The sequence below is a fragment of the Balaenoptera musculus genome, chromosome 5, assembly GCF_009873245.2.
Source record: "Balaenoptera musculus isolate JJ_BM4_2016_0621 chromosome 5, mBalMus1.pri.v3, whole genome shotgun sequence".
In the NCBI taxonomy this organism is placed as follows: Eukaryota; Metazoa; Chordata; class Mammalia; order Artiodactyla; family Balaenopteridae; genus Balaenoptera; species Balaenoptera musculus.
The window spans coordinates 34,501,026-34,518,029 of record NC_045789.1 but is presented as its reverse complement, the minus strand read 5'-3'; the positions used below and the strand labels follow the sequence as shown (position 1 = coordinate 34,518,029).

The 17,004-nt window shown below is 36.1% G+C and overlaps 1 protein-coding gene across 6 annotated transcripts in view; it reads right to left on the bottom strand.

Annotated features, from left to right (window-relative positions):
• The window catches only part of ARFIP1 (ADP ribosylation factor interacting protein 1), a 131,757-nt gene that overhangs the window by 34,200 nt on the left and 80,553 nt on the right, over nt 1–17,004 (bottom strand). For all 6 annotated transcript variants that reach the window (XM_036853551.1, XM_036853546.1, XM_036853548.1 and 3 more), the window contains 2 exons: nt 11,933–12,154; nt 4,550–4,707 (listed from right to left, as the gene is read on the bottom strand). In XM_036853551.1, coding sequence (XP_036709446.1) covers nt 4,550–4,707; nt 11,933–12,154 — 380 coding nt within the window. The remainder of the gene's footprint in view (nt 1–4,549; nt 4,708–11,932; nt 12,155–17,004) is intronic.

Here is a 17,004-nt window from a genome sequence, read left to right as displayed (position 1 = left end):
GCTCCAGACGCGCAGGCTCAGTAATTGTGGCTCACGGGCCCAGCTGCTCCACGGCACGTGGGATCTTCCCAGACCAGGGCTCGAACCCGTGTCCCCTGCATTGGCAGGCAGATTCTCAACCACTGTGCCACCAGGGAAGCCCTGGGTTAATATTTTTAAAAGCATGTTAGAAATTAAGGCTGAAGAGAAACATATGACATGCTTCAAGTGAAATATATATATATTTTTTTATAAATTTATTTATTTAATTAATTTATTTTTGGCTGCGTTGGGTCTTTGTTGCTGCGCATGGGCTTTCTCTAGCTGCGGCGAGTGGGGGCTCCTCTTTGTTGCGGTGCACGGGCTTCTCATCGCCGTGGCTTCTCTTGTTGCAGAGCATGGGCTCTAGGCGCATGGGCTTCAGTAGTTGTGGCACGCGGGCGCAGTAGTTGTGGCTCGTGGGCTCTAGAGCGCAGGCTCAGTAGTTGTGGCGCACGGGCTTAGTTGCTCCGCGGCATGTGGGTTCTTCCCAGACCAGGGCTCGAACCTGTGTCCCCTGCATTGGCAGGCAGATTCTCAACCACTGCGCCACCAGGGAAGCCCCTGAAATATATTTTATATTTTAAAATACCTAAAACTAAAAATAGTAGCTAAAATATATTTCAGGACAGGTGGACCGTTACAAAGTAGAGAGATAGAAACTAGATTCATGTAGTTCTTAACTGGGAAGTGATAGGGGATACTTTTAGAACAAAAGAATTTTCATCTTCAAAAGCACATATTTAAAATAATCTTTTTAGACTAGAAAATAAGAATGCTTAAAATGATTAAAGAGGTAAAAGGGAAAATAAATTAGGATACTAAGAATAAGGAATAGACAGATTTGGAAAAGAACCAAACAGAGTTTACAGAAGTGAAAAATTTACATAATAAGTGTATATACTTTGAAATAATGTATATACTTTGAAAAATACAGGCAATGCCCATGAAAGGATTTAAACAGAGACTGGAAAACCAATTACTGGGAACTGAAGGAAGTCCCACTAAAAGATACCTTATTGAGACATTCCTGCAATGTTATCGAGGGAAATCATATTGATAGATTTCTTCTGTTTCTTTTTTCCCACCTTCTGATTTTAATACTATGTTAGTAAATACTTCAAACAATAAAGAAAAATAAAAAAACAAGCCCAAAACCTAAATAAGGCACACAGATCCATCTGTGTCCTTCTCCCACCTGATAACCACAGCTATTTGTCTTGACCTTCCTATCCAAGTCATTAAGAATCTGATTTAGTATGTTAATACTAAACTGAAAATTACAAACACAGCATAGGATAGAAGCATCTCTTCTTGTGCAAAGATCAAAAGTTAACCTTCCATAAAAAAAAAAATCTCGTTTAAAATTTCATCAAATAAAACAAAACAAAACAAAATACAACAAACCTAGGAATAAACCTAACCAAGGAGGTGAAAGAACTATATGCTAAGAACTATAAAACACTGATAAAGGAAATTGAAGGTGACTCACAGAAATGGAAAGATATCCCATACTCTTGGATTGGAAAAAATTACTATTATTAAAATTGCCAAACTACCTAAAGCAATCTACAGATTTAATGAGATCGCTATTCAAATTACCCATGACTTTTTTCACAGAAGTAGAACAAATAATCCTAAAATTTGTAGGGAACCACAAAAGACCCAGAACTGCCAAAGCAATCTGGAAGAAAAAGAACAAAGCAGGAGGCATAACCCTCCCAGACCTCAGATAACACTACAAAGCTACAGTAATCAAAACAGCGTGGTATTGGCACAAAAATGGACATATGGATCAATGGAACAGAACAGAGAGCCCAGAAATAAACCCATACACCTATGGTCAATTAATCTTTGACAAAAGAGGCAAGAATATACAATGGAGAAAAGACAGTCTCTTCCACAAGTGGTGTTGGGAAAGCTGGACAGCCTCATGTAAATCAATGAAGTTACAACACACCCTCACACCATACACAAAAACAAACTCAAAATGGCTTAAAGACTTAAATATAAAACATGACACCTTAAAATTCCTAGAAGAGAACATAGGTAAAACATTCTCTGACATCAATTGTAGCAATATTTTCTTAGATCAGTCTCCCAAGGCAATAGAAACAAAAGCAAAAATAAACAAATGGGACCTAATCAAACATAAGCTTTTGCAGAGCAAAGGAAACCATAAACAAAACGAAAAGACAATGTACAGACTGGGAGAAAATATTTGCAAACGATGTGACTGACAAGGAATTAACTTCCAAAATATACAAACAGCGCATACAACTCAATATCAAAAAAATAACCCAATCAAAAAATGGGAAGAAGACCTAAATAGACATTTCTCCAGAGAAGACATACAGATGGCCACTAGGCACATGAAAGGTTGCTCAACATCTCTAATTATTAGAGAAATGCAAATCAAAACTACAATGAGGTATCACCTCACACCAGTCAGAGTGACCACCATCAAAAAGTCTACAAATAATAAATAAATGCTACAGGGGGTCTGGAGAAAAGGGAACCATCCTACACTGTTGGTGGGACTGTAAATTGGTGCAGCCACTATGGAAAACAGTATGGAGGTACCTTAAAAAACTAAAAATAGAGTTACCATATGATCCAGCAATCCCACTCCTGGGCTCTTATCTGGAAAAGATGAAAACTCTAATTCAGAAAGATACATGCACCCCAATGTTCACAACAACACTACTTACAATAGCCAAGACATGGAAGCAACCTAAGTGTTCATTGACAGATGAATGGATAAAGAAGTGGTACATATATACAATGGAATACTACTCAGCCATAAAAAAGAATGAAATAATGCCATTTGTAGCAACATGGATGGATCTAGAGATTACCATACTAAGTGAATTAAGTCAGACAGAGAAAGACAAATACTACATGATATCACTTATTTGTGGAATCTAAAAAATAATACAAGTGAACTTATTTACAACTCAGAAAGACTCACACACATAGAAAACAAACTTTTGGTTACCAAAGGGGAAAGGGGGGGAGGGATAACAGATACACACCACTATATATAAAATACATAAACAACAAGGATTTACTGTATACCACAGGGAACTATATTCAGTATCTTGTAATAACCTATAAAGGAAAAGAATCTGAACAAGAATATATACATAACTGAATCATTTTGCTATACACCTGAAACTAACACAATACTGTAAATCAACTATAGTTCAATAGAAAAAAAAGAAGTTTCAGGAGAGTAAGGAGGGTGTGTGTGTAAAAAGGCAAGCTACAGACAGAACATGGTAGTAACTTTTTACAGCTTGAATTGGAATTGTATAAGTGTTTATAAGGTACAAAAATGTTTTCAGTAACTACCACCAATAAATTTTAAGAAAAAAAAAGTTAACTTTCCAAATAGTTTGGGCTTTTAGCTATATAAAGCATAAGGACATATATACTTAAGAATAAGCACTCAATAGCAAAAACACCAGATGAGTTTAGAGTTTTCATAGGCATTTCTCACATCATTAAACTACATCAAGAGGCCAAAAGTAAAGTTATATATCCAAAAGGTAAAGTTTGCACTATCTTCAACTATGCTATAAAAAGTATAACAGAAAATAAAGAAATCAAGTGTTCAGAGGAAAAAAACTCAAAGGGGACAGGAATGAATGGGGGAAAAAAATTGAGCCTGGAATCAAAAGTTGAAAAATGCTATCGTAGATCTGCTACTTTTTAGACATTTCTAAGTACCTATTAATACGCATTTTGTTTACCTAACAGGATGGTTATGAGATAGAGAAATCGTGTGTGTGTGTGTGTGTGTGTGTGTGTGTGTGTGTGTGTATAAAAAGATGTATGAAAACACTGCATTATAAACAACTATGAAAATATAAGGTAAATAATTTATGTAAAAGGTAAAATTTGGAAGAGTCTGAAGGCTGGTTATAATCTGAATAACCAACATAAACAAAATCATGCAGGCAGAAATGAGCTAGTATATTCAAGAGAAATTGAAACTGTGAGTCTGGCTGCTGCAGAAGCAGTGTAACTGCTTATAGGGAAGCAGTGGTAGTATGGTTGAAGAGGCAGGCTTAGGCCAGATTAGAAAGGGCATCTGGTATCTACCTGGCAGAACACAAGGCCCTGTCCTCTTCCAAGGAAGCTGGAGCTGGGAGCTCCTCCACCTCCCTATTCCCTAGCAGGCAGGGTTTGGGCACATGGCCAACGCTCAACCAGATACTCTCAACGCAATGAAGCAAAGTACTCAGGAGCCTTTTGGAAATTTTTATTTATGGGAGCTGTAGCAGCATCCAGTACAGTACCCTAATTAGATTCTTTTGAGGCATTAACTTGGCTTTGGTTCTTGCTTGTTTCTAGAATCTGTTCTCCTGCCTTTCTGTTAGCTCTGTGGGCTACCCTATAACCTTCTAATAAATTCTTTTTCTGCCCATATTGGCCTGAGTCAGTTTCTCTTATTTGCAACCCAAAACCTTAACCGAATTATGTACCACCTGGTAAAACAGACAATATAATGAAAATCTATACCTACCTGGCACTTTCATACTGTTTCACAGTCATTAATGTATCCTCAATTGTTTTATTCACCAAAGTGTTCACACTGGCAATGAAAAAATTAATGGCTCCTAGAAGAGTTTCTCCATTTTTAGCCAGCAGTTTCTGCGTATCTGCATTATAGCCAAATTCTTCCTAAAACAAAAAAGTCATCTTAATTTATCCAGTTACAAATTAGTAAATGTGACTAAAGAAAATCTCAAACATATCACTATTGGGAAAATACCTGATTTAGAAATCTAGCTTTAGAAGTTTTCTCTTTCAATGTTTAAATAAATAAATAGGAATCTAAATCACAACTAGCTATAGGATTACAGAAAAAGTCGAATAAACCAAATTGTTCAGCTCTGAGGCATAGCTAAAATCAAATAATTTTAAAAAGTGAAACTACTTTGTACTAGAAAAATTTTCATTTCTACGTTTTGTTTCTATTATACTGTAAGCACAGCTGTTAAGAAGAAAAATATAGCAGATTATTAATCAGAGAAACTTTAACTTTCACAACCAAATTAGGTAACAATTGGCTAAAACTTTCAGACATAAAATAGATTGCAATTTTTGTGTTTTGACTGAATCTCCTTAAAGTATAAATATTAACAATATACATTTCTTTGTAAACTTAGCAACCAGTTGACTCCCAAGCTCAGATCTATCTGGACAAACAGCTGAGGAAGGATCACTCAACACCAGTTTTAGTTCATTCTCTCTGAATAAACTGAGTCTTAGCTTAGCAAACATTACACATGACTCCTTAACACATGAATGGCAAGGACTAACTCTAAATTTTGAGCAGAGAAAGCTTTCCAGTCTAAGTTTGATTAGTTAACAGATTATCAGGAACACATCTGACCAAATAAAAACTTTGATCATATCTTATTATAAGATATATCATTCAATTTGAGAATTGTGAGTTTGTTAAAAACATTTTTAAATTTCAGCTGAAAAAAATAATGTAATATTAAATTAACTAGAATTTTAGAAGATGCAAATTTAATGTTAGTGCTATAGCTACAATTAAATTTCCAGGTGACAGAATATTCAATAATTAATAAATACAGAAAGTAAAATTAGCTTTATTATGCTAAAAGCGTTTTCCATCTAAGAGAGGTCCATGTTACTCTTTACTTGGAACTCAGTCTTAAAAATTGTAGAGTCCTTGATTTGCAAATATTGGCAGATAAGGATTACATAAAAGGACTATCAATCAATGTATGTAAAAACTAAAATAAAAGGCAGAAAAGCTGAAGAGTTTTGGCACCATTTTTACAAGCTAAGTTACAATATTGAAGACTAAATAAATGTTACTGGAAATAGAATATAGGAGAAAACATTAAAAAAAAACTTAGAGTTCACACAACTGTTCTTATTTTCTTTGGTGTTCATTAAGAGGTAAAAGGCAAAATTAAAAAATCACCAAATAAGAAGAAGAAAAATATGAAATTGAGTTGGATATAAATATCATAGTTTTTCTATTCACTGTATAACAAAGTATATGTCATTGTATCATATCCCGGTAACACTGTTCATTGCTAAAAGTTCTCAACATCCACAGTTCCACATTATTAACTTTGAAAATGCCAGAAGTCCTAATTTAGCCACAGGGAGATCTATATAACCTAGAAAGCTGTGCTTTTACTAACAACAAATAAACAAAAAAACTAGAGTATTGTAAGATGAAATCACAGCAGATTGATATGTTATACAGCAGAATTTGGCATCCTGTATTTACAGATGAGAAAAACAGTCCTAAATTCAAAGCAGACAGGAGGAGTAAATGGACACTATTCTGTTTCATGAATGTAAATCTCGCCCATAATTCTGTGATGAAAATGTGTATAAAACTTCAGATTTTGTTGCATAATTTGGAAACTTAATTGGCTAAAATAAAAAAGCTTTTTTATAGTAAGGTACAAGAGACATAGTAGTAAATGTTACAAAACAATTAGGATACTAGAAATAAATAAATATACATATGTATATGCATTATAAATACATAATTAAATATGCTTTTTTGGCAATGAAAATAAAATAAAACATGACTCAAACTTCATTTAGTTGATAAGTTATTTTAGTATTCTCAGTTGGACAGGGGTATTTTACATTATTATAATAGTCAAAGGGTATACATATCAAGAACAGGGCTGTAGTTCTAATCTGTCACTGAAGAAGAAAAGCCAACATAATTCCTTGATCTAAAAATTTACTTGCTTCATATATAGAGAGAATGAAGTTTCAAAACACTTGAACTTTTTTTCTCTTCAGCAGCTCCTACATTATTTACAATATTTATCAGATGTAAATTTACCAAATATAAATGACCACCATTTCCCATTCAACTTATACATTAGGACTAAATAACAGAAGCATATGATTGGACCTAAAACACCAAGTTTTAGTAATAGGAATTATTACCTAATTAGTAACAAATGAGTTATTTTAAACAATAATACAGAGCAGTAAAAAACTAGAATCACAAGAACTAATTGATAATTGATAGTAATTCAGGCTGTGGAAACTTTCCTAATCTCAATGTAGATGTTACCCTCTAATTTGAGAAAATGCAATTTAATAAGGTGCCATGGTACAACAGAACTAGGAGGAAGAAGGCATGTGATAAAATGGTAAAAGTCTAGTTTGGAAATTCAAACAGTTTGGGAATTCATATCTTGATTCTGCCACTCAATGGATTTGTGTCTCTCATGAATAACTCAAATTCTTTGGGCCTCCATTTCCTTACTAATAAAATGAAGATAATTCGCTTACAAGCTTGACAGGAAGTGTAACAAGGCAACCTGTATAAAGTTTCTGACAGATGACAGGCATTCATTAAAAGATCATTTCCTATCCCCTTCAGGAGATTTGACTTTTTTTACTGCTGGATATTGGTTGTTTCTCTAGAAAATGAAGAAACTGGACTAATCTATAAATTCTTCCTCAACCTCCAAATGTCACAATCTCAGCAACAGCTATCGTAACCATCATAATTTATTTAGTGCTGCTATGTGCCAGCCCCTGCACTATGTATTCTCCAGGAATCTCAGTTAATATGGCATAAGGTGGAAGGAAGTGGACCCCAGCTCTTCTCTACTGTACTCTATAAACTCTTCCTCAAAAAGAACCAACAGGCAAAGAAGGGAGTTACTGTGTTGGCGGGTGTGACTGATCCTGATTACCAAGGAGAATTTGGACTGCCCCTCCACAATGGAGGTAAGGAAGAGTAAGCCTGGAACCCAGGCGATCCCTTACTACTACCATGTCCTGTGATTAATTTCAATGGAAAACTACAACAGCCCATTTCAGGAAGGACTGCTAATGGTCTGGACCTTTCAGGAATGATGGTTTGGGTCACCTCACCAGGCAAAGAACCATCACAGACTGAGGTGCTACCTGAGAGCAAATGCAGTATGGAATGGGTAATGGAAGAAGCTACAACCATGTGACCATCTGTAGAAATGAGGACTATAATTCTTATTTCTTCCTTACTTTGTTATGAACGTTTGTGTGTGTGTGTGTGTGTGTGTGTGTGTGTGTAAAGCAAGTACCTTTGTTTTCTTCCCTCTCTTATCTTTCCTCCCTTATCACATAAGATATATTAACTTTACATCATGGTATATAGCTATTGTTAACTTAACACCATAGTATTTAAGTTTCAGGAGATCAAGGAAAAAAGTGATCCTCACCCAAGGACTTTGCATCATCTTCTAGGGAAAGAGTTACTGTGTCTTTGATAGTACACAGGATAGTTATATCACATTAGGTGGAAGTAAGACTTTATTGTCTTGATTTGGAGATTAAGTGTGGTTTAAAGAGATGCATATAAGTGCTGCTAAGTTGACAAAGGGTGGTCTGTGATGGTTAATTTTATGTGCCCACTTGATAAGACTATGGTGTCCAGTTGTTTGGTCAAACCTCAGTCTAGATGTTGCTATGAAGGTGCAGATTTTGTGATGTGATCAACATTTACAATGATAAACACTGAAGACGTGGTTTAAAGTTGACTTTAAAGAGATTATCCTCCATAACATGATGGGCCTCATCTAATCAGCCAAAGGTCTTAAGAGCAAAAGTTTGAGGTTTCCTGGAGAAGAAGGAATTCCGTCTTCACACTGTAACACAGAAATCTTGTCCAAGTTTCCAGCCTTCTGGCCTACCCTATGGATTGCAGACTTGCCAATCCCTATAATAGTGTCAGCCAATTCCTTAAAATAAATCTTTTGGGGGTGTGTGTGTGTATGTGTGTATCTCCTATTGATTCTCTTTCTCTGGAAAACCTTGAATGATACAAAAACATCCTTCTTGTAAATGTTGATTCCAGATTTCAAATTCATCTCCAGTAGGTTCTAGTTTACCATTACTTTTACATTTATAAATACCAATTAGAATGTTCAATTCAATGAATTTTAAAAAATTTCTATATTATATGTTTCCTTCAAATCACTTTTGTATACACACTTACTTTCAGCATTTGTTCACTAACAAATATATCAAGTACATTTTGGTGCATAAACATCATAAAAGAAGTAATATCATGTCTTCTTAGCAAAATAGGATGGTCCAGATCTTTAAAAAAATGTTGCATGTTGGAGTTGTTCCTGTTGAACAACTAACTAAATGAAAATACCTGGGATAGTTTGTGCGTCAACTTGGTTGGGTCATGGTGTCCAAATATTTGGTCAAACATAATTCTGATGTTTCTGTGAGGGTGTTTCTGAATGAGATTTATATTTTAATTGGTGTACTGTCAGTAAAGCAGACTGCCCTCCATAACGTGAGGGGGTGTCATGCAATCAGTTGAAGACCTTAATAGAACAACGACTGACCTCCCCTGGACAAGAAAGAATTCTGCTAGCAGGCTGCCTCTGGACTTGCACTGCTACTCTTTCCTGGGTCTCCAGCCTGCCAGCCTACCCTGCAGATTTTGGATGTACCAGCCTTGCCAATCATGTGAACCAATTTCTTAAAATAAATCTCTATATAGCTATATATCCTGTTGATTCTGTTTCTCTGGAGAATCTTGACTAATACAATACCATATTTCCTTTTGTCCTTAAAAATACATTATTATTCAATGACTCTTTAAGAAAATTCACATAGGATATCATCATTGGAATACTTATAGCCTGCAATTTCACTGATATTATCAATTTTGCCATCATTGTTAAGAGTCAATACTGCTATCTCTTTGCAGTCATCTTCTGATTTGTGTAATAATTGTGAAATGTATTCATCTGGTATTGTAGTCTCTTTCCATTATGTGCAAAAATGAAAAATTCCAAAATTCTTAATTGTGTTGCATGAACATTAAAAAAAAAAAAACTACATAAATAGTTTCTCCAGATTTCTTTTTGGCAATGCAAACAAACAAAAAGTATTTATCTCACTATTGTATCATTCTTCTAGGCAATGCTGTCATTCTTTAGTTTTCTTATTGTCTTAGTCATTTTTAACATGGTAGGAAAAAACTGATGAGTAATAATGAAATAGTTCCTAAGGTGGTGAAACAGCAAAATGTTTTAAGATATAGGAAAATAGGATCATTAAGATCCCACATCGTGTCTTTGATTTCCAATGGACCCATATGGTAGTTGCAAGATAACAAGTTTTATTCTATTAAAAACATAAGTAAATTTTCTCATTGGAAGACCTCTAAGAAAGAATAAAGTCATGAAATACCAATCCTTACAAAGAGTTAGAAATGCTCAAATAAAAAACTCAAAAATTCAAACTGGGTCCAATGGACTTGAATACAGAGGATTACCCTCTCAGTTCTGTTTTAAAAAAAAGGACTTCACATCTGTAAAAGAAAGATAATAAAAGTGCTACTAGCTAAGACTGAGCATTAGATGAGCTAATACACACATAAACCACTGTATCTGGTGTATAGTAAGTCCCCAATCTCTGTTAACTATTATAATTAATAGGTTCTACTGAATACAGCATCAGTGATGACATTACTGCAACACTTCCCCAGACCCTCTACTCTGGCTTCCTCTCTCCATACTGTGGGGATTTTCCTCTGGGTCACAGGCCATCGAAAGATTCCACTTAAAGAGACAGCAAGAGATCATGGAAAGGGACTTCCCTTGTGATCCAGTGGTTAAGAATCTGTCTTGCAATGCAGAGGACGCTGGTTCAATCCCCGGTCGGGGAACTAAGATCCCACATGCCATGGGGCAACTGAGCCTGCGTGCCACAACTAGAGAGCCCATGCGCCACAACTACTGAGCCCACTTGCTCTGGAGCCTGCGCACCTCAACAAAGAGCCTGTGCGCTGTGTGCTGCAACTAAGACCCGACGCAGCCAAAAAATAAATATTTTTTTAAAAATGCTATTAATTCTTATTTAAAAAAAAAAGAGATCGTGGAGAAACAAAAAGGCCTGGATATAAATTCCAATTCTACCTTTTATTTGTTTTGTGAGTTTATAAAAACTACGTAACCTCTCTTGGCCTCAACTTCCTCATCTATAAATAGGGGATAACACTTCTTGCAGTGTTAGATAAATTACATGATATAATGGTTATAAAGCACCTAGTCCATTATATTGAAATTGTGGATACTCAATAATTGCAGCTGTTATGATAACTCAGCTTCCTAAATATTAGTTTCATTCTTCTTTTTGACTGTCTGATGACTCAGTTAGAATTTAATCTCAATGTTTTTCTCAATATTGTCATCTGTAGCCAAACTTTCTTTGTCCAAGATTCTAGATATTATCAAATGATTTAATGCTCTAAATTATCTAACTGTGCAAGTTAGAAGTCTGTAGGCAAGGAATTTCTGTACCTTTTGGCTTCACATGAGTTAAAAAAAAAAAGACATAAAAGGAGTCACTTAAGATATCATAAGAAATTGTTAATAATGCTTTGCTGAATACTTATATAGATATATACAGAAAAATAATTTCATTCTAAAATTCATCATTTTACACTAATGATTTCAGTAAAAGTGTATCACAAATCCAGTCAAGCAAGCTACTCTTTGCTCAGGACATTCAGAGACTACGTAGGAGATTTTCAATAGGTGCTTGAATTTACTTTTTACCCACGCCCAGCTATATACATAGCTATGATTCTTTCTAGGCTCAAGCAGGCTGAGTACTCTTTTTCCTTTCCTCTACCAAGTTCCCTTCCCCTGAAACCTCCAGATGACATCTTCTTTAGGGTACAACTGGACCACTATGTTGATAAAAGTCAGTTGGGCCTTCTTGAAAATTATATGAAATATCTTAAAGAACACCACAAGATTACAATTTTATTAAGAATTCAGCAAATCAGAAATGTAACAACTTACCTCTTAGTATACTCCTATTGCCATTTTCATCCCCCTCATCCCCCAATATTTATTTCAAATAATCTTACATGGAGTTCTAGTGACTTCAAACTCAGGTCAGCAAATGCATCTCCGAGTTGCCTTTGGGTATGCACCATCTGGAAAAGCTGGGTTGACAATGTCTGAGCCAGTTTTAGAATATTTTCATATTTTTTCTTGTTATCTCTTAATATATCAATCTGAGCTTCAAGTTCAAGGTCCACAGTTCTTGATCCACGGCCCAGCTTCTCAGAGATAATTTGTCGAGTGCACTAAAAGTGGAAAGATATACTTTGTTTAGGAAGAAAAAAAAGAACAAAAGAAAAAAACAGTAATACAGCAATCCAAAGTGCAGATGCTGGAGCATATGGCATACACCATTTTTGGCTTCAAACAAGCTAGCCTAACAAACTGAAAATTGTCAGCTCCCTTAGAGGTTCATCAGGACTCAGAAAGTAAATTTATCAGACATGTTTATTAACTATTACTTATTATAAGAAGTTTTAAGACTTATCTAGCTAATTTATATACTGCCAGATGAGCTCTCTCACATAATCATATTTCAAGCTTTGTGCACTTCAGTAGATTATTGAAAACAACCAAGATACTTGGCACTGATTTAAGAACAATACTGGACTATTAATATAGGGATAATAAGAATACCAAAATTCTACTCTCTTATTCGTTTCAAATGCTTTTTTTCCTTTTATTTTCCCCTTAAATAGCTGTGTATATGTGTGTGAGTAGGAAGAATGAGGGGAACAAAGGAAGGAGAAAGAAGAAAGAGGAGGTGGAGAGGGAGGGAAGGGGGAGGGACAGAGAAAGAGAAAGAGGTAGAGATTACAGATTCCTGAATTGTTCTACTTTTGCCCAGATAAAATTAAATTATGTTATTCTATTCTATGTTATTCTATCTCTGTCCCAGAAATAATGATACAGGAATTTACAATTTTTTAAAGTACCTAAACTTTAGAGCACATGAAAATAAGTTTTCTAGTAATTTTTGATAGAAATAAAAAATTACAAGCAAATTCACTACTCAACAATACATTTTTAGAGTAACAATGTAGGGCATTAATATAATCCTTATCATTTAAATCTAACAAAAATATTCTAAAAAGTAGTAAATAAGTTTTGCAATTTTTAAAATTTGCAAATTTGTTCTTTTATCATGTCTTTCAAAGGTTTGGTCACAGAATTAATATTTATTGTAAAAGTTAAAATAATGAATGAAATAAAAATGAAATTCCTGGGCTTCCCTGGTGGCGCAGTGGTTGAGAATCTGCCTGCTAATGCAGGGGACACAGGTTCGAGCCCTGGTCTGGGAAGATCCCACATGCCGCGGAGCAGCTGGGCCCATGAGCCACAATTACTGAGCCTGCACGGCTGGAGCCTGTGCTCCGCAACAAGAGAGGCCGCAATGGTGAGAGGCCTGCGCACCGTGATGAAGAGTGGCCCCAGCTTGCCACAAATGGAGAAAGTCCTCACACAGAAACGAACACCCAACACAGCCATAAATAAATAAACTAATTAATTTAAAAAAATGAAATTCCTCTTCCATCCTTTAATTTAACTAAATAGTAGAAAACTATTAATAGTTTGATGGGTAGTCTAGACTCTCCTTTAAACCTATATAATCACATATATAATATTCTTAAAGTAAACATGAGCCTATGCTATGCTATACATAATATCCTGAGCATTTCTTTTCTAAGAACGAATATCTTGAGACTTTTCCTTGTCAATACACATAAATTTATATTTAGCTATTCATATCTTTCTATTCTAAAATTGAAATGAACTCTCTGACACATTCTCTCTTAACATCAACTAAGGATTTTTATGAATAAACATTTTTTATAAAGGAGTTCTTTTTTTAAAAAGCAGAGAGAGGAGGAACCAAGATGGCAGAGTAGAAGGACATGCTCTCACTCCCTCTTGCGAGAACACCAGAATCACAACTAGCTGCTGGAAAACCATCGACAGGAAGACACTGGAACTCACCAAAAGAGATACCCCACATCCAAAGACAAAGGAGAAGCCACAATAAGATGGTAGGAGGGGCGCAATCACAGTAACATCAAATCCCATAACTGGTGGGTGGGTGACTCATAGACTGGCAAAAACTTATACCACAGAAGTCCACCCACTGGAGTGAAGGTTCTGAGCCCCACGTCAGGTTTCCCAACCTGGGGGTCCGGCAACGGGAGGAGGAATTCCTAGAGAATCAGACTTTGAAGCCTAGTGGGAATTGACTGCAGGACTTCGACAGGACTGGGGGAAACAGAGACTCCACTCTTGAAGGGCACACACAAAGTAGTGTGCACATCGGGACCCAGGGGAAGGAGCAGTGACCCCAGGGGAGACTGAACCAGACCTACCTGCCAGTGTTGGAGGGTATCCTGCAGAGGCAGGGGGTGGCTTTGTTTCACCGTGGGGACAAGGACACTGGCAGCAGAAGTTCTGGGAAGTACTCCTTGGCGTGAGCCCTCCCAGAGTCTGTCATTAGCCCCACCAAAGAGCCCAGGTAGGCTCCAGTGTTGGGCAACCAACAGGGAGGGAACCCAGCCCACCAATCAACAATCAAGTGGATTAAAGTTTTACTGAGCTCTACCAACCAGAGAAACAGTCAGCTCTACCCACCACACTCCCTCCCATCAAGCCTCTTAGATAGCCTCATCCACCAGAGGGCAGACAGCAGAAGCAAGAAGAACTACAATCCTGCAGCCTGTGGAACAAAAACCACATTCACAGAAAGATAGAAAAGATGAAAAGGCAGAGGGCTATGAACCAGAGGAAGGAACAAGATAAACAACTAAATGAAGTGGAGATAGGCAACCTTCCAGAAAAAGAATTCAGAATAATGACAGTGAAGATGATCCAGGACCTCAGAAAAAGAATGGAGGCAAAGATCGAGAAGATGCAAGAAATGTTTAACAAAGACCTAGAAGAATTAAACAACAAACAAACAGAGATGACCAATACAATAACTGAAATAAAAACTACACTAGAAGGAATCAATAGCAGAAAAATTGAGGCAGAAGAACGGATAAGTGACCTGGAAGACAGAATAGTGGAATTCACTTCTGCAGAACAGAATAAAGAAAAAAGAATGGAAAGAAATGAAGACAGCCTAAGAGACCTCTGGGACAACATTAAACGCAACAACATTCGCATTATAGGGGTCCCAGAAGGAGAAGAGAGAGAGAAAGGACCCGGGAAAATATTTGAAGAGATTATAGTTGAAAACTTCCCTAACATGGGAAAGAAAATAGCCACCCAACTCCAGGAAGCACAGCGAGTCCCATACAGGATAAACCCAAGGAGAAACACGCCAAGACACATAGTAATCAAATTGGCAAAAATTAAAGACAAAGAACAATTATTGAAAGCAGCAAGGGAAAAACGACAAATAACATACAAGGGAACTCCCATAAGGTTAACAGCTGATTTCTCAGCAGAAACTTTACAAGCCAGAAGGGAGTGGCATGATATACTTAAAGTGATGAAAGGGAAGAACCTACAACCAAGATCACTCTACCCGGCAAGGATCTCATTCAGATTCGATGGAGAAATCAAAAGCTTTACAGACAAGCAAAAGCTAAAAGAATTCAGCACCACCAAACCAGCTCTACAAAAAATGCTAAAGGAACTCCTCTAAGTGGGAAACACAAGAGAAGACAAGGACCTACAAAAACAAACCCCAAACAATTAAGAAAATGGTCATAGGAACATACATATCGATAATTACCTTAAATGTTAATGGATTAAATGCTCCAACCAAAAGACACAGGCTTGCTGAATGGATACAAAAACAAGACCCACATATATGCTGTCTATAAGAGACCCACATCAGCCCTAGGGACACATACGGACTGAAAGTGAGGGGATGGAAAAAGACATTCCATGCAAATGGAAATCAAAAGAAAGCTGGAGTAGCTATACTCATATCAGCTAAAATAGACTTTAAAATAAAGAATGTTACAAGAGACAAGGAAGGACACTACATAATGATCAAGGGATCAATCCAAGAAGAAAATATAACAATTATAAATATATATGCACCCAACATAGGAGCACCTCAATACATAAGGCAGCTGCTAACAGCTATAAAAGAGGAAATCGACAGTAACATAATAATAGTGGGGGACTTTAACATCTCACTTACACCAATGGACAGATCATCCAAAATGAAAATAAATAAGGAAACAAAGGCTTTAAATGACACAATAGACAAGATAGATTTAAATGATATTTATAGGACATTCCATCCAAAAACAGCAGATTACACTTTTTTCTCAAGTGCACACAGAACATTCTCCAGGATAGATCACATCTTGGGTCACAAATCAAGCCTCAGTAAATTTAAGAAAATTGAAGTCATATCAAGCATCTTTTCTGACCACAACACTATGAGATTAGAAATGAATTACAGGGAAAAAATTGTAAAAAACACAAACACATGGAGGCTAAACAATACGTTACTAAATAACTAAGAGATCACTGAAGAAGTCAGAGGAAATCAAAAAATACCTAGAGACAAATGACAATGAAAACATGACGATCCAAAACCTATGGGATGCAGCAAAAGCAGTTCTAAGAGGGAAGTTTATAGCTGTACAAGCCTACCTAAAGAAACAAGAAAAATCTCAAGTAAACAATCTAACCTTACACCTGAAGGAACTAGAGAAAGAAGAACAAACAAAACCCAAAGTTAGCAGAAGGAAAGAAATCATAAAGATCAGAGCGGAAATAAATGAAAGAGAAACAAAGAAAACAGTAACAAAGATCAATAAAACTAAAAGCTGGTTCTTTGAGAAGATAAACAAAATTGATAAGCCATAGCCAGACTCATCACGAAAAAGAGGGAGAGGACTCAAATCAATAAAATTAGAAATGAAAAAGGAGAAGTTACAACAGACACCGCAGAAATACAAAGCATCCTAAGAGACTACTACAAGCAACTCTATGCCAATAAAATGGACAACCTGGAAGAAATGGACAAATTCTTAGAAAGGTATAACCTACCAAGACTGAACCAGGAAGAAACAGAAAATATGAACAGACCAATCACAAGTAATGAAATTGAAACTGTGATTAAAAATCTTCCAACAAACAAAAG